Source organism: Oryzias melastigma, linkage group LG1, assembly GCF_002922805.2.
Source record: "Oryzias melastigma strain HK-1 linkage group LG1, ASM292280v2, whole genome shotgun sequence".
Classification (NCBI taxonomy): domain Eukaryota; kingdom Metazoa; phylum Chordata; class Actinopteri; order Beloniformes; family Adrianichthyidae; genus Oryzias; species Oryzias melastigma.
In genome coordinates, this window is record NC_050512.1 from 30,800,330 (window position 1) to 30,825,447 (window position 25,118).

General features: G+C 42.9%; 4 protein-coding genes and 1 long non-coding RNA gene across 9 annotated transcripts in view; 3 read left to right on the forward strand and 2 right to left on the reverse strand.

Moving 5' to 3' along the window:
* pkn1a (protein kinase N1a) overlaps positions 1–6,858 on the reverse strand; it is a 50,627-nt gene extending 43,769 nt beyond the window's left edge. The window contains exon 1 of the mRNA XM_024289776.2: positions 6,085–6,858. Within this exon, the coding sequence (XP_024145544.1) occupies positions 6,085–6,105 (21 nt within the window). The 5' untranslated portion in view covers positions 6,106–6,858. The remainder of the gene's footprint in view (positions 1–6,084) is intronic.
* The window catches only part of LOC112157183 (B-cell receptor CD22), an 821,740-nt gene that overhangs the window by 156,902 nt on the left and 639,720 nt on the right, over positions 1–25,118 (forward strand). The gene's annotated exons all lie outside the window — the stretch shown is intronic.
* Positions 2,055–2,826, forward strand: LOC112157211. Its single transcript, XR_002921105.2, has 2 exons — positions 2,055–2,353; positions 2,525–2,826. It is a non-coding gene; the product is annotated as an uncharacterized LOC112157211 (long non-coding RNA).
* Positions 9,779–14,249, forward strand: lg1h19orf67 (linkage group 1 C19orf67 homolog). Of its 2 annotated transcripts, none has more exons than XM_024289803.1 (8): positions 9,779–9,911; positions 10,185–10,319; positions 10,423–10,600; positions 10,679–10,823; positions 11,718–11,818; positions 12,320–12,517; positions 13,774–13,890; positions 13,973–14,249. In XM_024289803.1, the coding sequence occupies exons 2-8, from the start codon at positions 10,190–10,192 to the stop codon at positions 14,094–14,096; spliced, it is 993 nt and encodes a 330-aa protein (XP_024145571.1). In that variant the 5' UTR covers positions 9,779–9,911; positions 10,185–10,189; the 3' UTR covers positions 14,097–14,249. The 2 variants fall into 2 exon arrangements, with proteins under 2 accessions (XP_024145571.1, XP_024145572.1); XM_024289804.2 differs by having other exon boundaries at positions 9,855–9,947.
* The window catches only part of si:ch211-214c7.4 (protein piccolo), a 29,478-nt gene continuing 19,720 nt past the window's right edge, over positions 15,361–25,118 (reverse strand). For both annotated transcript variants that reach the window (XM_024289771.2, XM_024289773.2), the window contains exons 4-6: positions 20,877–21,049; positions 17,880–20,105; positions 15,361–16,857 (exon numbers count right to left, since the gene is read on the reverse strand). In XM_024289771.2, the coding sequence (XP_024145539.1) occupies positions 15,926–16,857; positions 17,880–20,105; positions 20,877–21,049 (3,331 nt within the window). In that variant the 3' untranslated portion in view covers positions 15,361–15,925. The remainder of the gene's footprint in view (positions 16,858–17,879; positions 20,106–20,876; positions 21,050–25,118) is intronic.

The window sequence follows — 25,118 nt, forward strand, 5'->3', positions numbered from 1 at the left end:
AACTTTTTGTTGTAGTATGACCTTTTTAAATTTATAAAACCGCTGTTGTTGTGTATATTTAAGCGCTGGAAGATCTGCGCTAAAGCTAGCGGACTGGCGATTATTGGTGATGTCATCGAAGGAAAGTGACGTCTGAAATATGAGACAATTTTTTCATAACTCTCCGTTTGCAGAGCTAAATAAAGGGGAAGGGGAGAATTTGGATTGGTCATTTTTCTCTTTGACAATGTTTTTCTTGTGGTTTCACGTAAAAAAAAAAAAACATTTTTTAATCCTGTTAGTTTTGTGCGTTAGCTTCAGCAGAATGATGCTCCGCTGTAATCAAACACACCAGGATCTCACTGTCATAACCCCAACACTAGAGATTTCTCCTGATTTAATGTGAGCTTATGCTGATGATGTCCAACTTTATCTTATCATTTGATTTCTTTTAGGAGAAATCTAATAAACTGTCTGTATTCTCAGCTGTCACATCCAGTCAGCTGAGAGGAAAAGCTTCAGGCTTTCAATTATTTCTAATTATGAGCTGAAATCATTAAAAAAAAGACCTGAATTAAGATCCTGTGAATGCAGTTTAACCTGAATGTTGTTTTGAGTTGCATTTCTGCTTGAATACTTCCCATCAGAGTTCTAGGAAAGAATTCCTAAAAATTCTTGGAAATGTTTCCAAATGCTTCTGAACTTATTGCTCTTTTGTATGACTTTATGAATGAAAAAATCTCAAAAGGAGTACATCTGGAATAATCAACTGTTAACCCCGAGTTGGAAAAATATTTTTAAAAAATCCTTATTACTGACTTGACACCTTGATCTAAAAATAGTTTATTTTGCTTTTGTGGTGCTGTAATCCAAACTGGTTTAACAAGGAAATGTAAGAGGCTGTTTATCATAACCTCTAAATCTAAACATGCAGGCCTGCTTCTGCTGATTCTAATGGCCTACTTCAACGTTCAGGGGCTCCATTTGATCAAAGGATGTGTTACGTCCTGCTGCTGCACCCTTTTCCATCCCGTCAGCCTGCTCACCTGGCAGGTGTGGCCATGTTTCTTGATTGGCACCTGCTGGCTATTGAAGATAAAGGACACCGAAGCAGGCGGGGATCAGAACTACAGGCTGTGAAGCATTTGGATTTTAGTTGTGCTGGTTTGTTTAGTTCTTTTTTTTCCCATCTTCATCCTCAACAGTCTTACACTGCTGGGTTGTGTTATTTTAGTTTGAGGTTGGACCTTGGTAGTCTTGATTTGCAGGGTTTGTTTATTTGTTTTCTTTAGGTACATTTAGCTAGGTTCATCAGTGATACTGTGAGCCTGTTACTGATCTGAGGTTTTGAGGATATTTCTGCTCATGTTTGGTTAAAGACCCACTCCGATCCTCTTCTGATCCATTTTCAAAGTGTTCCCAGTGGTCTTTTAATGTTGATTATCCCCTTTTTTGGCTAAAATCATAAAATCTGTGTGGGTTTTCTGCTGCAGAGCAGCAGGAGTTCATTAGAAATTCACCTCCGAGTTCTGGGCCCCACCCACTCTTTCCTTTCTGTTGCTGAGAGCTCCCTGTTTACATGCTTTCCTGCTAGCTTACAGCCTCTCACACCTCCAACCTAACATGACTGTTGAAACAAAAACTGTGAGCAATATTGGAACTATCCAGCAGTGCAGTTTTGAGTCAGAAGCCAGTTTGGACGAGGAAAACAAAGACGTTCATGGATCATAGTCGTCTACACATGGAGACATCCGAATGGAGTGAAGCAGGGAGCTTGTCGACCGCTCACCGTATTTTCAACATAATTTTTCAAACTACATATTTTCTTCTGCTCCTGGTTCCAATGGATTTGAATAAAGAAATACTCAGAAATGCTATTTTTACTTTTATTTTCCCTAATATACGTCCTCAAAATGCCACAAGAACATATTAAAAACACAATTTTTGTCAGAGTGGGTCTTTAAGTGACGATTTTTGAGCTTAAAGGTGTAAAAAGGGTTAGAAACTCCTTGAAAAGATGGACAGTCAGAGAGGAAAGAATAAACTTTATGGGAGAAGATCAACAGTTTGAGGAAGGAGCTGTTTATCAGAGCAGTTACTACACATGCAGCAAAGTAGCTTAGTTACCAAGAATGAGAAGAATTATAAGCAGGTCTTTAGTTTAGCAGGTTGGGTATAAACACAGCAGAGAAGGCAGGTTTGATTAACAGTGTTTGGCTGAAATTCACACACATCTTCACAGTTTTGCTCTGCAGCATCCATCCAGATGTCACTAAATGAGGCGCCTGCTTTCATCTGGCTTAAAACAAAACTTGACCTAAATGAAGAAGTCAACAAATCACCCAACTTTAACCATCAACAGAGAGCAAAGCGGGTATTTCTTCTGTGGTTTTACTCTGCATTCAGACTGCACCACTCACAACAGGAAACTCATACATTAACAGCACTTTTAAGAAGATAGAGATGGTCTGTGTTAAAAACCACGAATGCTTCATCGTGACAGAAAATCTGATGCCTGAACGTTTGCTGTTCTGCCTTTTCTCAGGTTCCTGTTCCTCACCTGGCTTCCTCTCATGATGGAGTGTCCGCACACCCACAGCGGCTAGGACAATAACTCCAACAGCAGCAATGCTGCTAAACCATAAATAGAGGTACACGTCTGCAAAGCTGCCACTCCGGCACGTCGGCGGATTCTCTGGCTCGCTCCAGACTCAGCAGATGCTCGCCGTTAAACTCTGCCACAGTTCCTGCTCTCATAAAGCTGGAAGATCATTCCAAAGATAGAACGCTACATCAACATATTTCACTGGAACCCAAAAATAAAATCAGCTTTGCTGGATGAACGTCTTTACAGACTGAGGCTAAAAAGCTTGTTTTCCTCCAAATACCACTATTGTACTCGTCTGCATTCTGCATGTTTGTACACAAAACTTAGAGAACAGAACCAGGAGCCCACATGAGAGAAATACAACACCAAGGTGACACAGGAGATCAGATCTCCACTTTGGAGAAGCAGAAAGTGGTTCAACTTTTACCACCAATAAGGTAAACATCTGTAACACGATCATGAAAACAAAAGATGGTTCACTTGTACAGAATTCATCACTTTAGAGTAGAATCAAACCATTTGAAACCAGAAAAGTCAATGTGAATGCTTTTTGCTGAAAATAGTCACTAAAGATGCTGAAGCTTTTTGCTGAAAATGGCGACACAATTTAGTTTAAATGCTGAAAAGATTTCCTGAAAATGCAAAACCTATTTGAAAAATGTTAAATTTGCTAAAAGACTCAAAATTTGCTCAAGAACTATGAAAGAGCACTGAAGTAGACCTTAAGTTTAGAAAAATGTGTATAAAAATTTCTTAAAAATCCCAAATTTGGAAAAATATTTAGTGTCTTACTTAAATATGAGCTTAACTTCAAATTAGCATAAAAACCTCAGTAGATGCCAAATGAGCCAAAAAGCTAATACGTAGCTTAGCTAACCTCCAAAATAGCCTAAAATTTCTCAGTAAACTTAATTAGTCAAAAACGTTACCCTGTTGCTAAAATAGAAGCTAAACTCTAAATTAGCCTCTGAAAACCTCAACAGATAAGAAATTAGCCAGAAATGTTACCATGTTGCTAAAAATATTAGGTTAACTCCAAAATAGCCCAAAAAACCTCAGTAGATGCCAAATTAGCCAAAAAAAAGCTAACTTGTTGCTTAAATACTAGCTAAACTCAAAAATAGCCTAACATTCATCAGTAAATTAAATTAGTCAAAAATGTTAGGTTGCTAAACTCTTAATTAGCCTCTAAAAACTTCCGAAAATAAGAAATTAGCCAAAAACGTTACAATGTTGCTAAAAAAATATTAGCTAAACTCCAAATTAGCATAAAAAAACTCATTAGATTCTAAATTATCCAAAAAGCTAGCTCATTGCTTAAATTGGCCCACTAGCTAAACTCCAAAATAGCCTGTTAGCATGTTGCTAAACTCTAAATTAGCAATAAAAACCTCAGTAGATGCCAAATTAGCCAAAGACGTTAGCATGCTGCTAAAATATTAGCTAAACTCCAGTTTTTTTTTTAATTACTGTAAAAGATGAGAACAGTCCACGAATAATTAACGACTTGTTGCTTAAAACTTTGAAATGCAAAGACTTTCTCATTCATTTCATACAGGGCAATATTTGTTCAATATTTTAAAAACTACAAAGTTTATGAATACCAAAAATACAAGCAGTAATGTCCTGAACGAGCTTAACATTTTGATATCAAGATAGCTGAATTTGCTGATATTTTTTAGGCGCTGAAAACGTACAATAAGGAACAGAAGAATGTTTACTAAACAGTCACACTATTATCATCAAAGGATCCTTTATCTGACTCTGAAACCACTTTTGAAAAGTTTCAACTTCTCAAAGTAAAAGCAGGGTAAGTAATAGAATCAAGTCTTTACGAGCTTTGACTTTTTACTACACCATACTTTTACTTTACTAGAGTACATCTGATGGAAAAAGCAGAACTCTTAGTAAAAACTGTAAAGGGTTTGTAAAAATTACAACATTTTTTCTCGAGATAATCAATACATATCAGCAGATAAACTCAAAAGAAAAATGTCTGGTCTGTATAAATATTTCTGCCAAGAAGTCTTGCAGATAAAATTAAGCCTCGATTACAAAACCACAACAGAGGCGTCAGCATGCCGGCAACAAACTTCAACATGTCAGAGATGTGGAAGGTCGACATGCTGTTTGAAACGCTTGAAAGATCCCATTGATGGGTGGATGGATGGGTGGGGGTGAACCTCTAAAACAAATACAAAAAACTCATTAAAGTCCCACTCTGATCATCATTTGATCTATTTTGAAAGCATTCCCAGCGTTTTTTATTTTTTATTTTGATTATAGCCGTTATTAGCCAAAAACTTTTTGACAGGAGTTCATGTGGGCCGGACTGTTGCTGCAGAGCATACCGCCCCCTTATTCCCCTCTGTTGCTGAGAGCTCTCTGTTTACATGCCTTCCCGATAGCTTACAACCCACAATTTAGCATTACGGGTGCAACAAAAATGGCAGCAATATCGGAGCCATCCAGCTGTACAGTTACGATCCAGATTCCAGCTGGCTCCATCATCGGCTGCAAACAGGACATCTTTGAAGCTGTGGTGGAGAGGACGACCCTCAACAAGCTGCTATCCATCATGGATAATCCAGACCACCCTCTCCACCCAGTTCTGGACAAACAACGGAGCGCCTTCTCCAAAAGGCTCAGACAACTCCGCTGTTCCAAGGACTAAAAGAAATCATTTCTGCCACTCAATAAGATTGTATAACTCCTCATCCCTCTGACTCTTTAAATGACCGATGTCCATTACTGCCTCTATTTGCAGACTCATTATTATATTATGCACAATTTGCACACATTATGCACACATCACAATTTGTTTTTGGTTTTATTGTATATTCCATTTTCTCTATATGTTAATATCTTCCGTATATGCCTAATGCTGCAACAGCCTAATTTCCCAGCCTGGGATGAATGAAGTATTTCTATAATACGATCTGCATTTTGTTCGTCTGGTCCTGATCCAGAATGGTTTGAATAAAGAAATACTCAGAAATGCTATTTTGAGCTTCATCTTTTTCATATGTCCAAGAGAAAATTATAATAATAAAGTTTAAAATAAACTATTTTTAATCGGAGTGGGTCTTTCAACAAAAATCAAGATGGACATCTAAAGGTCAAAAACTCTCAATTAAATATAATCCATTCCTGTGTAATTTTAAATAATTTGTTGTTCTTTGTTTATTATTTTTATCATTAACTCTAAAATTACCTGTAATTAATTACATTTTTGCCCGATTTAATGTTACTGTTTGTTTGTATAACTTCTAGTATATATTTAAACTTTTCTTTGAAGAATATTATTGTGAAGTTATGCTCATTTTAATGTAATTTTTGAGGAGGATACTCCACCCACCTCTGGGACTGTTCATGTCCAGATTAAGACACATCTGGATGAGTTTATGGTTAAAAATGATTTAATAATAAAACTTTTTTATGTGAATTTACGATTCTGTCACAGAGCAGCTTCCGTGACCTCCAGCGGGTCAACTTACTTGGACAGCGTCGTTCGCCATGGTGGTTCCCGCCCGCCGCGGGTCTCCGTCCGCGTGCGCTTCTCCCTCGCGGGGGTTCTGCCCTCCGCTCCCGACTCCCTCCCGCGCGGCTCCTTGACTAAAACACTCGAACTAAACCCGTCCCGGCCGTGGAGGCTTCAGCTCGGCTTCATGCGGTCCCGTCACACAAAGGCGAACCGTCCCGCTGGAATCCTCATTGTTGGGTTTTCCTGACCGCGCCTGAACGGACCCTCCCTGCGTGTCGGACCGACGTCAGCCCCCTCCTCACAAACACTCCGAAACCGTTTAAAATGTCGGGGAGTGTTTTTACGTCACTGCCTCCAAGCGAAACGTCCACATTCACTGTCCGTCTTCCTTTGTTGTGGTTCCGAACAGCTAGCGGGAGGCCGGAAGAATCCTCTGGCAGCCGGACCGGGCAGTGAGCCGCATCCACGGTACAATGAAAGAAAGCCCTCCTCCCACCTCCTTCTTCTCCTCCTCCCGGTAACACCCGTGAAACAGGAACACGCCTGCCTCCCGCCGGTATCACGTGCCGCCGCTGACACGCCGTCCGGACCCTCCGCTGATGTAGCTGTCAGAGGACAAAACGTGGAAGGTGACTCTTTGTTTCGGGTCAGAGCCGAGCCGGATGCGACGTTTCCCAGAAGTCCGAGCAGCGGGAAGACCGCGGGCTGCTGTGGAGTCTGCCGCGCGCTCTCGACGTTCGATCCAACCGCCGAGGAGCTCATTGGTCAGCGTCAGGCGGCGGGGACGCGCCCGTCCGTGTCACGTGACCTGAAGTAGTGAACATGCAAAACATGGAACTTTTTTTCCCTTCAAATTAGACATTATTACACAACACGTTACTATTTCAATTATTATTATTATTATTATATAATTTAAGTATTATATTATTATTTATATACCGGTATTTGAAGAAAAAATAATCAAACTTAAGCATTGGAGGAAAAAATATAACACAAAACAAACAAACAAAAACATAAAAAATAAGATCAAAATTTCCGTCTGTATGCAGAGACTGAAATTTAATTGGAAGGCATCAAAAAGGAAATAAAGAACCCAACTAAGAGTTGTATAAGAGTACACAGACATTGTAGAGTAAGGCCTGTTTTTTTAAATATTATTCTTTAAATGAAAATGTGTTTATATTATGGACGAAAAATCCAAAAGTTAAATACATTTTGAGGTGAACTTCATTTGGATTAGTCATGTTTCAGTTTTTGCTCCTCATCTGGTTGTTTTTGTTTTTTTTAAAAAACATGATAGAAACAGGTTTGTTTTGAATACTATCATGTAAAGCTAGATTTGAATTGGCCAGAATTCAACTTCAGCTTAAGTTTATAGTGAAACAATGAGGATGTAAATATACTCAACAAATCCAACATATCATGTTTTAAACCTCACAGTAATTGAAATAAAATAACAATCAGTCAGAACAACTTTGTTTTCTTCAGAGCTTTCTAAAAGGAACTTCTGTTCTTGTCATGTTTGTATTTTTTTCCCTCCTATTCCATTGTGTTTCTGATTTTCAAAGCTTGTTTGTGTGTTTTTGTAACATCTGTGCAGTTATCACTAATGAAAAACTGTCTTTCTGATTGTCTCCAGACTGGACTGTTTTTAGTGATTTTGTCTCCGGTGTCTTTAAATTAAATTGACTGACTTCATAAGAGATCACAAAACATATTTTAAAATGTGTTTTAAATGCATGCAGTGTGACACGATGCAGCCTGTGCGTCACCATGGGAACAAAACGACGTGTCTGGCCTCTAGTTGAAACAGAAAGAATAATGTTATGTTTTACATGACAGATTTGCAATATGAAAATGAGGCAGGAGAAACTAGAACGCAGGAAACTGACATCAGAGCACATCAGAAACAGACACTAGAATCTGTGTTAGGATACGTTTGTTCTATTGTAAAAACTAAATTATACATTTGTGTTTATATTTTGCTCAAATACCTCGAGCTTCAAACACCAAGAAAGGGTTTTACACAATTAATCTCTCTGTCTCCAATAATTCAGATTTTTGTAAAGATTTTTTTTACGATTAAAAATTTGCATTTTGCAAACGTTAGTGTCCATGTCCGTGAGTCTAGATGCAGTAAAACAAGTTTCTTTAAGCTATTTTTCAATTCTTGCTGACTAAGTTTGAAAAACTTGGTAAAAGTTTGCACTGATCAGTTGAAATAACATTATGCTATATAAAGTAGAGTGTAGCGCAGTTCTAAATGTGTATTTCTGTGTTACTGCGGGTCTACATCAGATTAACAGACATGCATCAGTTTCTTTGTCGCTTTCATAAAAGTGTGTTACCTAAAAAAGTGAAAGTGGCAGTTTGATCAACATTTACATAAATTTGAATACACATTTTTAGCTTTTAACGTACAACTAAAAACACAAATACTTTTATTTATATATAATATTTTTTTTGTGTCTTTCTGGGGAGAACTTTTTTCAGATTACATCATTTTACTATTTTTTTTGGCAAAAAAACATATTTTTTAACTTCCCCTCCAAAACTACAACCAAGCAAAGCCCTAAAACCCCTAATTCTGCAAAAATAAAATAAAAAAAATAAGAATGTTTGTATTTAGTCAGTCATTGCATCAATGCCACGTGACCATAAATCTGAATTGTAGCAACGCCTTTGTTTTTATTTTTTAATAGTTGCCATGTTTCCTGGACAATATGTTGGCTGTGAATTTAAAAATCAAGAAACCTTCTCTGCCAACACCAAAATGAAAGGATATATGTTTCAAATTACCAATAGCATTAGTATTTTTAATTATGTTCTCTCATTGATTAAATACCAAACATTGTTAGAAACGTTTTATGGGCTCAGCTTTGATGGATCTTCCAAATGTATGTGAAGAGTATAAACACTCCAAAATTTACTATTATGTACTATGCAAATTAAATTGCAATGATTTTATTTTTGATTGTTATTATTAGGAAATAACAATTTTTATCTAAAGAAACAAATAATTTGGAAAAGAGAAAGGTTTTAGTACTTTTATTTTTATTTTTTAACAGAATGTAACTCCTACTCCTCCTTCAAATGATAAGCACGTGTGGGCAGGAAAAGATTGCATGCTTTCCCGGTGTAAAAAAAGCCTGAAAGTTTGTTAAAAGACCTTTTATGAAACAAAAACAATAAAAAAAGTTATTTTGTTTTTCTAGTTATAATACCTCTGAGATTATTTTAACATCAGAGATGTTTACCTGGCAGAGAAAGGCTTAATTTACATTATGGAAAATAAATTAAAGTTTACAAACATAGTAGTTTCAATCAGGATGGACAATCAAGATTGTAATATGAGTTTAAAGAAGGAAGTTATTGTAAAAATGAGAGAAAGAGTTCATGCTAATAGTTGAACACAGGTTGCGTACTGTGTTACAAAAATAAAAGCCAAATTCAAATATTTTGAAATTTTATATAAGTATCTCCTAAAGTGCTAACACAACCCACTGATGACCTACTTTATTAATTTAACACTCTGCAATGATAAAAAGTTTGTAAAAATGTTCGTATCATTTATTACAAGATTATTAACTGTTTACAGAATATTTGACCTGTTTTTGACCTTTAAGAAGTTTACAAAATACTAATTTTTAAAGCTCTAGAATTTTTTTTCTTTTCTTTAATTTTATAATTAAAAAAATACATATAAAATCAGTCCCATCTTTAGGTCGAAATAATTCATCAAACACAACAGCGACTCTTTATTTTGAAAAGACAGTCGGCTTCCTCCAGAGGGCGCACATCCGTGATGACGTCACGTTCGTGGTAACTTTCAAACAAGAGGTAAAATACCAGATTTTTTTGCGCACATCAAGACAGGTACCTAATAATATACGAATAATATTACTGATAGGTATGTGAATATTGTAATAATAACAAATAACTAAATTTATTTTTTAAAAGAAATAACTTGTTTTTACAGCAGAAATTGCGACTTTTAGCTAACCGCTAGCATAGCCGTTACAAGCGGAGTCTCGTTCCGTTCACGACGGAGATAATAAATACATAAATAAAAAAACTTTTAATTTTTGTATTTGATTTTTAACATTACGACAGAAAATATGGCAGAAGCTAAAGTTGGGTTTGAGGTTCCGCCGGTAGAATTTCCTATGGACCCAGGTACGTTCTGGAACCCGCCGCAGGACGACGGGAGTCAGGGGAAGAAACTAGACCCGATGGGCAGTCACCGAGGTCAGATCACCCTTTTCTTAACCGTAAATATGTTCTAAAGTTTTTTTATTAGTAAAATGAAACGGTTTCTGTTCAAATGTGTCGGTGTTTTCATGTGTTTCAGAGCTGGATGAGTCGCTGCTGCTGCTGGCTGACGTTGCTCTGGCGCCGCCTTGTGGCAGAGACGCGTCCTGCAAGTGCTTGGAGGTCAGGCAGGCAGAGTTGGGTCTGCAGTGCACCCAGCAGCAGCTGCAGGCCTTTCTGAAGAAAGTGGAGCACCTGCGTGACTGCCTCGTCAGCAGGTAGGCCCCTGGACAGGTGAGGGGGAGCCACTGCACAACTCCTTACGTTATTCAAGCCCGTTTCACGTTTGATTGCAGAAAGAGTCACATGGACAAACAAACTCTCACCCCAGCCGTCCTAACCCTCCTGCGCACGTGCCAGCCTTTCTTCAGGCGCCTTGAATCAACCGCTCGGAGCACCGCCTCCAAACCTTCTCACCTGAGTGCAGGTGTTTGTGCAAAGGTAATGAAAAGATTGAGATGCAAGAAATGCAAATAAAACTTTATTTATAAAGGACTTTTTGTACAGCAAAAATGCAAAAATAATGAAGGTAATGAAAACATTGAGATGCAAGAAATATGAATAAAACTTTATTTATTAAGGACTTTTTGTACATCAATAATGCAAAAATAATTAAGTGAATGAAAACTTTAAGATGCAAAGAATATTAATAAAACTTTATAAAACACATTTTATACAACAAAAATGCGAAAAATTAAGGTAATGAAAACATTGAGAAACAAAAAATACAGATAAAACTTTATTTCTAAATCACTTTTTGTACAGCAAAATGCAAAAATAATTAAGGTAATGAAAACGTTGAGATGCAAGAAATACAAGTAAAACTTTATAAAGCACTTTTGTGCAACAAAAATGCAAAATAATTAAAAATGAAATAAAAAAAACACCCAACATAGTGAAGCATGAAATGACAAATGAATAAAACCCAAACAAATAAAAACCAAAGTGAAAACCTGGCTTGATATGGATGTGAAGAAATTATGTTTTGGGGATTAAAGATTTATGGAAATAAAGAATAGTCATTTTAATGAGAAATACAGCATACAGATCATCTCTTAGAATCTGATCAGAGTTCAGAGCTGGTGGCCCGCCCACTGTACAAATATGATCTTTTTGAAGCTGCATTTTTATGTCTGCTCCTCATTACATCAATTGTAATGAAGAAATACTCAGAAGTACAATTTTGAGTTTAATTTTCTTCCTCTATCATCAGAGAAACGCCACAACCGTTTTCATCAGAGTTCAAGAGTCTCAACAGCTGCAGAGATCTGTGTTTTTATCCGTTGTTGGATTCCTGCAGGCTGACTCTAACGTCTGTGCTTTGTGTGTTTGCAGCTGTTGGACTTTTCTCAGCAGCTCTCTGACCGTTTGGAGCAGCTGCTGCTGACCTACGCCAGCTACGACATCCTGTCTCTGGAGGAGGCCGACCCCAACAGGTTCCTCTCTCGTTCGTAGCCTGAAAGTACGGTGGCCCTGAAGTACAAATCACATGAATAAATCACTCAAAACGCAAAAACATATTAAAGATTATAATTAAAATAATATTAATCACTCTTGAAAATCTAGTCAAAAACAGCCAGTATTCTGCCCCCCTGCTCCTATATAAACGTCCCTGTTTGGTTACCCTTTAAGCTTCTGGCCACGCCCACTGCAAAAGTTCAGTTAATCAGTCAACTTTTCACCAGTTATGGTAAACCATTCTTCTGGTTTTCTTCTTCAAAACTCAATTGTTGTCCAGTTATGTCCTATTAAATCTATTTTTTTGTTTTGATTTCTGGAAATTTCATTTCTTTTTTACATTTTGATTTCTAAATTGTAATGTTTTTTTTCTTAGTTTTCATTAAGTGATTTGAACTTCAGGGCCACCGTCTAAAGAGGATCTAAGACCCCCCCCCAGCGAGTGTAGTTGTCCGATCATCTCCTGCTTCCCTCCACAGCGTGTCGAGCTTCTGCATCGGTCAGTTTCGGCTCAGACGCCTGAAGTTGACCATTTTCCGTTTCTGTAAGCTCACGCCGTACCTGGCCCAAGTCGACACCGGGCTGTACAAACGCATGCGCTGGAACGTGGAGCGTCTGACGGATCAGGATGGAGATGGCGAGGAGCATCAGGAGGACGGCGACCATCAGACCGAATAGTGAGTGTGGAAGTGGAAGCTGTGAGCTCGACGATGTTGTGCTGTCAAAAACGACCATTCTAATAGTCGACTAATTGAGTCATGTGCAAACTGGATGTAAAACACACATCTTAACCATCAGACAATAAAGACAATGAAGATGATAGTTTATTAAACTTTTAATGAATCATGCAGCCTCTGTTCTTCATTGGCTTCTGGTATTAAAACAGATTAAACTAGAAAAGTTGCATTTCCTGTGATAATGCTAGTGTCAGTGCATTTTGCTAAAAGTAGTCACTAAAGATGCTAAAGCTGTTTACTGAACATGGCTAACTAGCTAAACACCAACCTAGCCTAAAATTCCTCAGTAAACTAAATTGGTCAAAAACGTTAGCATGTTGCTAAAATATTAGCTAAACTCCAAATTAGCCTGAAAACCCCAGTAGATAACAAATTAGTTCAAAATGTTAGCATGTTGCTAAAATATTAGCTAAACTCCAAATGTGTTTAAAAAAATCTCAGATGCCAGATTAGCCAAAAAGCTAAAACATTGCTTAAATACTAACTAAACTCCAAAACAGCTGAAAATTTCCTCAAACTAAATTAGTCAAAAATGTTGGCATGTTGCTGAAATAGAAGCTAAACTCTGAATTAGTCCAAAAAACTCCGGTAGACAACAAATAAGCCAACAAAGCTATAGTTCGTTGCTTAAATATTAGCTAAACTCCAAAATAGCCTAAAATTCTCAGTAAACTAAATTAGACAAAACTATTAGCATGCTGCTAAAATAGAAGCTAAACTCTGAATTAGCCTAAAAACCCCAGTAGATAACAAATTAGCCAAAAACTGTAGCATTTTGCCCAAATATTAGCTAAACTTCACATTTTTTGAAAATTACAATACAATATTAAAACATAGCCCATGAATATATTTAAAGTCTTGTTTCTAAACTACTTAAAACTTTGACATTTGAAGACTCACTTATTTTTTATGCTTACTAAACATTCACACAATTAAATGAGGTTAGCATCTAAAACAAGGAGCTATTTTTCACAAAAGATAGTTTTGGTCTCACCGACTCAAATATCAAAACGGTACATTTTTTGGTGATGAACGCACAACTTTGTTCAACTTTACTACATTCTGACTCCATAGAATTTAAAGTAACGACTAATCGAGTATTAAATTAGTCGTCGACTATTTTAATACTCCATTATTCAATTAATTGTGTTAGCGCTAACGTTCAGTCATCAAGTCTGTGTTCTTTTGGTTTTCAGTTTCTTCCTTTGCTGCAAAGACCTTCCCCACAAGAGCGATCAGGGCGTGGCCAGGGTGTGGTCCATCGGCCAATGGCTGCAGCTGGATCCCGACCCCAGAGACGACATTCACGATTGGTGAGCTGAACATGAAGAAGCTGACGTTTCTACCTGGAGGTTCAGATCAAACCTTTGTCTCCCGTTTGCTGCTGATGTTCAGGATCCTGTGCGAGGTTCCTCAGGGAGACTACCAGGAGCTTCTGTGTTTTGGCTGCACTGAGCCGTCCAGCCGCAGTGCCACGGATGTCCTGCAGCAGCTGCTGCTGCAGCGCTACACCGAATAACCCAAAGAGGGCGCTGTGGAGAATCCAGCTGGACTGTTGAGTTTTTCATCTAAATGACTTTGCATGTTTTAGCATTTCAAGTTGAAAGTTTTCCAGAGTTTGTTATAAAAACAGAAGTCGTGTTAATAAAAAAAATATTTTATTGACTCAAAACATTGCATTGAAATAATGACAGTGGGAACATTTCAGAGGAAGCTGCCATGACAGTCGGCCCTCAGCGACTCCAGAGGAGACCCGCCGGCCAAACTTTATCCTTCAATAAATTAATTTCATAATGAAATCTTGAGGATCTGGAGCCTGAGAAAGATGGAAGTTTACTCCACTTCACACGCCAGCTTCTGTCAGATCTTTAAAGAAGGAAAACATTGGATTACAAAACAAACTTTCGTACTGAAACCCAAACTCTACACAATAAAAATCTCTATATAAACTCTGAAACGCCAACGAGGCCTAAAAATCTGGAATACAAAAGTGAAGTGGAGCGTCCCTTCATTACAGTGATTCCGTTTAAAACACAAACCGGTTTCAGGAGGAACATTTAGGAAAACCGACGGTTGTGAAGGCGGCAGAAGATCCAGGACGGGTTGAAAAGACAGAAAAGGTGGAGGAAAACTCAGAGGGTCACTACCACACAGGTAAAGGTGGGACAGGTAACGGTGAGACAGGCAAAAGGTGAGACGGGTAAAGGAGAGAGGTTAGACAAAGACAGGTAAAAGGCGGTACAGGTAAGAGACAGGTAAAGGTGGGATTTTTAAGAGACGCAGGTAAAAGTTGGACAGGTAAAGGAGAGATAGGTTAGACAAAGACAGGTAAAGGTGGGAAAGGTAAATGACACAGGTAAAAGTTGGACGGGTAAGAGACAGGTAAAGGTGGGACAGGTAAAGGCTAGACAGGTAAAGGTGGGACAGGTAAAGGTTAGACAGTGCTTTTTTCCACCACATTCACTCATCACAGTTTTGGGGTTACGCCCATCCTTCTCGGCGGACGCTCCCCGTCAGTAGCGGCGTCCGTGTTGGACGTGAACAGTGCAGCAGGTCACTTCAGTGCTTTTGAACGAGCGCTCAGGAAGAGCCGTGAAATCCAAACATCTTCATCATCTTCATCTCCTCCGGCAGTGATGAGGAGCGCGCCGTCAGCGTCTGCCGCTCTAAAGTCTGAAACCCTGAGGAAGACTAAAGCTGTCGACTCAAACCTTCATTTCTGAACAAAAAAGAAAGCAGCTTCTGCTTTAAAAACAATCATCAAAAATAATTTAAGACTGAAATGGGTTTCAGGAAAACTTCAATAAAGAATCAGATTCAAACGGAAATATTTCATCTCAACTCATCAGACAAAAAAAAAAAAAACTAATTAAAACCTTCCAATACTAGAACTCCGCAGTCTGTTCAAAAGGCTGCAAGATGTAAACTTAGAAAAGATGCAGGAACTCCGTTAACCGTTTGTAGCAATGCATCATGGGATACTGAGAGAAATGTGCAGGAAGAAAACATCTCAACTGCATTTCTGATGAGTTTAAGCCACTTTAGATTAAGATCTTGTTTAAATTGGACATTTTTCATTCTTTTAAAACCGTGTTCATCAAATGAATGTTTTTGTGGCGACTGAAGCTGGAGGTTGGTCACCTGGAGGTTTGTCACCTGCAGGTTGGTCACCTGCAGGTTGGTCACCTGGACGTCCTGCCGTCATCCTCAGCTCATGTATGTAGACACGTTTTACACATTAAAAGTTTTAACGATCATTTGTGAGGCGTGGATCCTTCATCCATGGAGAGATGTTCTTACTGGAGCGTTTGACGTGTAGTTGTAGCTGGAGCTGTAGCAGCATCGTCCTCAGTGGTGCGTCTCCAGCTCCACCACTGTCCACTCCCCCTGTGCCGAGCTGCCCGTGGCGTCGGGGGAGAAGCTGCTGACGGAGGTGACGGTGGCGGAGGGCGGGGTGAGGGGGGGCAGCAGGGCGGGCCACAGGCTGCTCTCCAGGGGGCTCAGGGTGCCCCCCGCCCCCCCCGGCAGAGGGAGCAAGCAGGAGTAGCCGTCTCCGTTCAGCAGGAGCGTCTGGTTGATCAGCTGCTGGACTATGTCAACCTTCTGCCCCCAGTCCAGGTCTAGAGCCGAGGGGGGGTCCGGGGACTCGGGGGGGCAGAGGGGGGACACGTCTTCCTCCTGGGAGGGGTTGCTGGAGGAAAGGGTGGAGTCTGGAGGAGAGGAGGAGCTTCTATCCTGGTCAGGTTTCGTTCTTTCAGCGCTCTGTCCGGATGGTTTTTGCTCCTCCTCCTGCTCCTCCTCGCTGCTCTCCAGAGCTTCATAGATGGTGCAGAGTCCAGAGGAGGGAGACAGGAGCGCCGCCTGACCCTGGTTGGTCTGCTGCAGCTCCTGCTGCCACTGCATGATCTGCTGCCGCTGCTGCAGCTCCTGCTGCTGCTGCTGCAGCTGCAGCTCCAGCTCCCTCCTCTGCTGCTCCTCCTTGTTCCTCTTGATCTCCTCCTCAGCTTCCTCCTTCTTCCGCCGCTCCTCCTCCTCCACCCTCCTCTTCCTCTCCTGCTCGGCCTCCTCCAGCGGCCGGCTCTGCTGCTCCCGGCGGTGCTGCATCTCCAGCAGCTGCCGCTGGTGCTGCTCCAGCCGGCGCAGCTGGGGGCTCGCCCCCTGCCTAGCAGGGCTCCGCGGCGGGAGGTCGGCGCACGTCAGTTTGGGCGTGTCGGGAAGCTTGACCATGTCGTAGTAAGCTCTGGAGAACGGCGCGTGATCCCGGCGCCGCGGGAGGAGAGCTGCGGAGAGGGAGAAGCGTCATACAGACGGCAGGTGGGCGGGGCATAACAGCAAAATAAAAGCATTCGTTTGCAAATGGAGCAACAGTGACAGAAAAAGCCCACTTCAGGGGTGCTGGGGGGGTAAAACAGGAAAATAAAAGTGTCCCGAGGGGAGGTGACCGGAGGTGGAAACTTTGTGCAGAGAGCAGAAGTGCAACATCTTAAAAACAAATTGAGAAATGAGAACTTTCGGTGCAAAAGAAGCTTCCTGTATATGCAACCAGCTGCAGGAAACAAAGCAAGCCTCTACCTGAGGGGGGGGCAGCTCCGTTAGTCCATCCATGCAAAAGCTCTCCATGCATCTACGGCCAAGCATCGCTCTGACCCAGACGGGTCTGCCGCCGGCCCCTCAGGAGGAAATGCAGCTCGCCGTGTGCGGCGGTGACATGCAGAAGCTCAACGGTGCAGGAAAACGGTGCAGAGGAGAAAAAAACAACAACCTCGAGAGAACGGCGGATCCTCCGGAGAGCTGGACCTCCAGCTGCCGGTCGGGTGGATCCGGAGCTTATGAAAACCAGGCGGAGCCTCCGGAGTTCAGCTTCCAGGATGAAGACGAGGCCAACAAACCCCACCCCCTCCCCCCTCCCGTGACCCACCTGTAATAAGTGTACACGAGGTGGTAAAAATCTAATCTTTATTTGAAGTTTAAATACACAAACAGCAGTTCATTTCAGGTCACGCTTCAGGTCAGGTGACGACTTCAGGTCAGGTCAGGGGAGTTCTGCATCCAACGGAGCAGACGGCGGATGCAGCTGCGGCTGCGGCAGAGCAGGCGATTGCACATACAGGAAATAAAGCTGTTTTATGGTGATTTCAGCCAGAAGAGGTTTTTGGATTCTAGGTTTTACTTTGCTCTCTGTTTTTCTGTTTACATCCACCCCCACCCCCAGACTAACAACAACAACAACCGATGAAGAGGAGAAGCTTGAGGAGGGCCAGAGGGAGGGCGACAGGACGACAGGACGACAGCTATACGTTACCTGCTACAGAGTCATCAGTCTTTTCACAGATAGCCGAGTAATACTGGGCCTGGGTGTTCTCCGGGTTCTCCTCCGGGTTCTGGGAGCCCGACGGGGGATCCGGGTTTTCTGCTGAGACCTCCTCGGCCGCGTCTGCGTCCTGCTTCCTGCACTCCATATACTGCTGCTCGGCGGGGGGCTCCTTGGCCTCCTCGGAGAGCTCCTCCAGCGAGAAGATGCCGGGGCTCCGGACGCAGCTCTCCCCGGTCGACTGGGCGTTCGAGTTCGACGGCGTGGTCGCGGAGTCGAACCCGAACGACGCCAGCGAGGCGGCCGAGGGCGGAGTGGCGTCTTCGGCGGCGGCCACCGACTCCTCTGCCTCCACCCCCTCTTCCACCGTGGACAGGCAGCGCTGGGTCAGAGGCTGGCCGTCGAACTGCATCTTCATCACAGCTGCGGTGACCAGCGAGTCCTCCAGCTGCGCTTCTCCCTCCGTGTCGCTCGCTTCGTCTTCTGTGGTGGAGGACGAGGAGGGGGCGGAGGTGGGCGCCGTCGCGGAGCCTCCCAGGACTTCGTCAGCAGGAAGAGTCTCTGGTTCAGGCTCCTCCTCTTCCTCCTTGTCTCCTTCCTCTACGTCAGCTGGCTCACCTGGAGGGCGGAGCTTCCCGTCGCGGCCGAGGTCGTCTTCCGGTGTGCGGGACTCGTTGTTCAGCTTTCCTGACTGACACTTTTCTGCCGCTTTGGCAGCATTTTGTTTTTCAGGATCAAACGATGCGGCGTCTGACCACGCCTGAGCTGCGGTTGGAGGCGGAGCCACACAGTCTCCTAGCAGGGGCTCAGCCGCTGCAGGCTGCAGAACCTGCTGGGGCCGGAGAGGCTCCGCCCACGGATCAGCAAAGGGGTTTGGTTGGTCCCACTGAGCAGCCGGGGCGGAGGGCAGCTGGGGAGGCGGTGGAGGCGGAGCCTCTCTGTTCAGGTTATCCAGCCTTTCATCTTCAGCAAAGTCGTCCTCGTCTGCGTTCCCGTAGCTCTCCAGCCCGCTCTCCGTCACCCCTTCGCTCGCCATCTCCACGTCGTCGTCGTCCTCCTCGTCCTCGTCCACGTCGTTGTCGTGCCGCGGCCTCCGTGGTTCGTCCGTCTTCTCTGAGCCCACGTCCATGTCACACACGCGGTCGCTGTCGTCCTCGTCCTCGTCGAAGTCGATGACCGGTATGTCGGGGACCTTCTCAAAGTCCGGTGACCCCGCCGAGGCTCCTTCCATGTCCATGGCGCCTTTCAGGCTGCCGTCGCCCAGGTCGTCCATGCTCTCCGTTCCCTCCAGGACACCGGGGGCGCTCAGCTCCGACGCCCCCTGCTGGCTGCCGCTCACGTCTTCAGAGTCCAGCTCCGACAGAAGGGCGCCACCCGCTCTCCAGGCCGACGCCCCCACAGGTCCGCCGGAGCCGGGGCGGGACTCCTCGGTGGGCTGCGTGGTCCCGCTCATTTCAGACACAGACACCAGCTGGCTGCCCTCCTTCTCCTCCTCTTCCTCCTCTTCATTCAGATTGGCAGCAGGAGCCGTCTGGGTGACGGCGCTCGGTGCTGGAGGGGGGCAGGAAGAGGTGGGCGGGGCTTTGTCGATGACATGCAGGTCAGGTGGGGGCTCCGTGGCTACAGAAGCGCTCTGCTCTGGCGTCGGTAAGGCAGGAGCGGCTGACTGGAGGGTGGGGGCCTCCTCTGATGACACAGTCTGGGGAGGTTCCTGCGGCGAGGGCGCCGTGGCAGCGGCTGCAGGTTCATCAGCGGCGGCGGCTGCAGGTTCATCAGTGGCGGCTGCAGGGTCATTAGCAGCGGCGGCTGAGGTGCTGGGAGGCTCTGGTGCAGCAGGAGCAGACACGGCAGCGAGGGCCGTCTTCGTGGCGCTGAAAGGCGCCACCGACTGAACGGGCTTCGCTCCGCCCTTCCCCTTGGGGGTGCTACTTTTTGCAGGTTTGCTGGCTGGAGAAACAGGAGGGGTTTGAGAAAGGAGGGGCTTGTTCGCCGGAGGGAAGCGCCCAGCAGCTGCAGGTTTCTTTGTGGCGGCGGGCTTTGCAGGTGGAGGCGGTTTGGACTTGGCTTCTGCCGCTTTGGCTGCGGTCGACGCTTTGGGGACGGCGCTGGTCTTGGACGCGGCTGCAGGTTTAGAAGCTTCCTGCTTCTTGGCAGCAGGAAGCGCTGAAGCTCCTGCTGGTTTCTTGGCTGCAGGAGCCGCAGGTGGCCGACCAACATCTGGTGAAACAGAAATTTATTGAGAAATAATCGAAATAACTCTGTAAAACATTTATAAATCAACCACAGACGAAGGAATCCTCCAGAGTAGAGCTGCCATGAAAAGTCAAATAAACAGCGACTGATCAACTATTGAAATAGTCTTAGACTAATTTAATAGTTGATTAGTCGCTACTTTATTTTTTATGGAGTCAGAGTGTAGTAAAGTTGAAAGTTATAATAGCATTATGCTAGCTTTTTGGACTACTTTGGTATTTATTAAGGTATTTTAGGCTATTTTGGAGTTAACATATAATATTAGTTAATATTTCAGTAACATGCTAGATGTTTTGGCTAATTTAAGCTTTTTTATGTTTTGTTTTTTAGTCTATTTTGAGTTTAGCTAATACTTCAGTTACATTCTAACTGTTTTGGCAAACTTAAGCTTTTTTTTTTAGTTGGCTTTTTTATTTTTTTGGGCTGATTTGGCATTTAGCTAATATTTTAGCTGGCCATCAGCTTCACCATTTTCAACTATCAATTTCAGCATCTTCAGCTGCCAAATTCAGCTAACAGCATTCACACTAGCATTATCACAGGCATGCTAGTGTGAATATATCTAGTTTTTAGTTAGTTTAGAGCTAATGATGGTTAAGATGTGTTTTACATCCACTTTGCGCATGAACTGATTAATGGACTAATCAGAAAAAAATAGTCTGATTAGTAGACTAATAAAATAATGTTTTGTGGCAGCACTACTCCAAAGAAGTGTCTGAATCTGCAGACGTCTACCTTTCTTAGCAGCAGCAGCTTTAGCAGGCTGTGTTCCTGTGGTCCTGCCAGCAGGGGGTGCTGCTGCGGTTTTAGAAACAGCTGGTTTTCCAGCAGTGGTGGCGGTAGCAGCAGTCTTTGCTGTGGTTACTGTGGGTTTGGATGCTCGAGGTGCAGACACACCTGATGCAGTCCTGGAAGAAACCAAACAGAAGACAAATGATTTAATGACGGCAAGTTTCCAAACATTTACTATTTACAAGTTTATTTCCAAAGGCATAAAATAGGAACCTTCTTATTACCGACAAAGTAATTTTAGGAGAAAACTAAAATAATCTTCTAGTCTGAAGGTTTTCCTGCTCCATCCTGACCTCCCCACATGTACCTTCACCAGCTCACACCCTTTGATACCAACATCTACTGTTGGACTTTGACTTTTGGCAACAAAGAGCCATCAACCACTGGTTGTACATGAGATCTGGACCGAGAGGCCCCTCCCCCTTGGTGTTCCAAACAGGAAGTATCTGCTGGTTCCCAGAAGCCAAAACCCCAAAGACTTCTATAGATGAATAAACAACTGATACTCTGTCATTCTATTGATAAGAAGAACCATTCATGCTACAATACTTGAAAATATATTCATGAAAGTCCTCATTTTTTCCCCGCATCATCCTGAGAAGTCCTTTTCTTCACGTGGGTGCCCTCTGAAGCACAGAAGTTTACATTTAAATGTACATAATGACTTTTTGTTGTAGCATGACTTTTTAAAGTTACAAATGTGCCGTTCTGTATATCTGAGCTCTGGAAGATCCGTCCTAATGCTACCAAACCGGCAATTATTGGTGATGTTATCGAACAAAACATGAAACATTTTTTTCCTAACTCTTCGTTTGGAGGGCTACATGAAGGGGAAGGGAGAAGGGAAGAATTCAGGTTGGGCCTAAAGTTCCAGTTTTGGGGCCTCAGAGATTAAAGCCCTATTCAGACTGAACACATCTGGTCCATTTCCACTGATATTACGGATCAAATTTTCCGTCTGAATACTCCCAAGCAGACCTTGGTTCAAGACCAGGAACTGCTCTCTGACCCATCTTTAGAGGTGGTCGGTTTGTTTCCAATCAGACCGAGGTCCGGTTCGCTCAGAGTTTCCACAGTCTGAACACAATCTGTGGAAGGAGTGGAACAACAGGACCAAAACGGCCACCGTAGCTGGGAATTATGGGATTCAAATGGAGGACAAACGTGGAGCAACGATGAGACAGAGCAGATTACTCAGATTAAGTCGGACGAATGCAGGTTCCTTAAAACAACTGCTAACGTGATAGACATTAGGGGTGTGCCAAAATGTTGACATTGCGATATATCGCGACATTTAGTCCTGCGATTGATTCTCAATGGGTTCTCATTAAGTATTGATCTTTGATTTTCGTTGGAAGAGGCTTTAAACGTTATATTCATCATCCTTTGGTGATAGGGGACACATGATGGAAGACTGGCTGTAGTGAGCTCAATGTATCTGGCAGCTACTAGAATTATTCACTTTTTTTTTTACCAATTATTACAGTATCACGACATCGTGACCCATGTATTGCATCGTGAGGCAAGTGACTCCCAGCCCTAATACACATCGATTCTCAGTGTTTTCCTGACAATCTGTCAGCGTGACTTCTTAGCCGTCATCTCCTCTCTAACCGCCTCGCAGCACGCCTCCTCTGTACCAAAGCAGCAGGAAAAAGTGTTGTAGCTGATGTTGAACATTGGTGATATATAGTCTGAATTGGTGAACTATCCTGATAAGATTTGCCAAGTTTAGGAGCCAGTTTCACTAAGACCTCCATCCTCATTCTGTGAAGACAGCGGTAGCTCTGTTCATCAACTGAAAAGCATCAAATCTGGTTCTGTAAAGAATCTAACGTCCGTCTGAAATCAGTACTGGTTTGCTTAAAGTAATCCACGGCCTCTTAGCCAGCGACAACATTCTGCATGGGCTCTTCCGTCTGCTGCTGGAGACCGGGTGACGACAGCCGCTTTGATGTTTTCAGTGGGGTAGCATGCCAGCACATGGATGCCGCTCCCACATTAAAGGAACCCATCACAAAGACCATTTGTTCCTGCAGCGTCAGACGACCACTGTACCAACATGAAACTAGAGATACGACTTTTAGAACGGCCTCACAGCGTGTGGAACGCTTCAATATCTGGGTCGGACAGGATGAAAAGATGGATTAGTTCATGACGGACATGAACATAAAAACAAAGGTGATAAAATGTTTTATAGAAAACAAGAAAGACATGAGCAGCAAAGATAGACGTTTGGGTAATGATCGACTCCATTCAGGATAAAAAAGGTCCAAAGAAAATGACTTAACATTTATAGTTTTACGATGAGTCATAATTCATAGAAAGGTTTGATCCAAACACGCCTGTGGGTGGAGGCTGGCTGCTCCATCTGCGTTCTAGTATAGATCGCATTTCCTGTCTGAGGGTTGAAATCAATAGAATCCACAGTTGAATGGAAGATGAGAGGCATTACACAGCCATCTGTGGGATTTAATGAGCAAACTCCAGGCTTCAAACACCAACCAAAGAGCTCCATGCTTTGTCAATGTTTGCACGTGCATGCATTCACTCCTGCTCCATGCACACCCAAACTAGAGTAATAACCAACACTGCCATAAGAACATCAGCTATAAAGATTGATCAAGTCATTTTAGAGTAAGATAGTTAAAATGGACCTTTTCCAGAACTGGTCATTATCCTCTGTTACATTCCCAATGCTCATGCAGGTCTTTAGTTTGCTCCAAGACTAAATAAAACCCTGAAGCAGCTTTGGTGGAGGTCAGAGAAGTAGACCAGGAAAACATTAACTAGAATCGGCTACAACCTGTAATAAAAAGCCTCAACTGTCACAAAGTGAAATGCTTTTTTTACTAGCTTTTAGAAAGTGAAAGTTAAGCATAACTTGAGTTTTGTTCGTTAAATCTGTCATTTAAATGCTTCTGTTGACGTTTATGGATAATACAAAGTGGATCGATGGCCAACAAATATGTCGGGACAAATCATTTCATTATGTAATGTGGTCTAGATATGCCAAACTGGACGGTCATCCGGATCCATCCACCAGAAGAGGTCTGGCAGACGACAGGTTTTGGTCCCAGAAGGCCAGCTGGGAGAAATGAAAACAATCCTGTGTGGGAATTCCACACAAAACTGCACGACCGTCAGGAAAACCGGTCTATTAATCCAACAGAAGTTTGTGTCCAAAGTGCAACTGTCCTTACGGGTGGATACAGGCTTTCTGCAGGTGGAAAATACTCAAACCTGTACGGTGGACCTGGAGCCACGCAAGAAACATCAAAGTCAGAGAGCACTCTGTAAATGAGTGGAGAAAATGTTCATGCACACGCAGGACGGCCCCCTTTTATTTACTCGCGGTCTACCAGGCGGCTGTCGGCACTTGATACGGATGGCTGCCATCCAGAGACATTTACACATCGTCCAATCAGAGCTGTTGCCGGCCAGCGATCCAACTGCCACTGCGATGTGGCCGCCCAGCTGTCACCAGATGTCGTAATGTGTCCTCCCTGGCCTGTCAATGCAAAGCCACAGACTGACCTCAACTTTCAGAGAAAAATCGTCCGTCTCAAAGGGAACAAGACACACCAATGCTCCAAGGCCATCAAGATTTGCACCCGCAACCGAATCAAGACCCATCATTCCGCAGAATAAATCTGCCCAGAAAATGTTTGGTTTGAAAATGTGTAAAAAGGAATCTGCATCCCCGTAAGAGACATTTGAGAAATAATTTCCAAGTTTTTTATAGCATTTTTTGGCAAACGTGTAGCCAAAACCTGCGTGTATCTCCTGAAGTTGCGGTTGCGAATTCTGCCCCCGTCTTTATAATTGGATGTCCACAAATCAAACTGTCCAATCAAAGAGCAGGTATCATCCTGCCACCCCGCCCCGCTGCAGACTTTAAAGAGAAACCAAACAGTGAAGTAGGAGTTTTTTAGCCATTTATAAATGGTTTTAATCATTACATTTTTTAACATTTTACACAAAATGAGTGGTGAGTCAAACTATATATATATAAATATTGCAATTTGGTGCCCCCATCCAGCAGATGGCGCCCCAGGCGACCGCCTAGCTCATCTATGTCATGGGCCAGCCATGTTTTTTTAGGGACAGGATGATGCATCCCACAGCCCACCTCCCAATAACAACAACTAGCTTAATGCTAAGATGAATCAATGCACCGATGTC

Coding starts and splice junctions, on each gene's coding strand:
- lg1h19orf67 (XM_024289803.1), top strand. CDS start 10,190: ATGGCAGAAGCTAAAGTTGGGTTTGAGGTTCCGCCGGTAGAATTTCCT. Junction 11,819..12,319: donor GAGGAGGCCGACCCCAACAG/GTTCCTCTCTCG, acceptor TTCCCTCCACAG/CGTGTCGAGCTTCTGCATCG. Junction 12,518..13,773: donor GGCGACCATCAGACCGAATA/GTGAGTGTGGAA, acceptor TTTGGTTTTCAG/TTTCTTCCTTTGCTGCAAAG.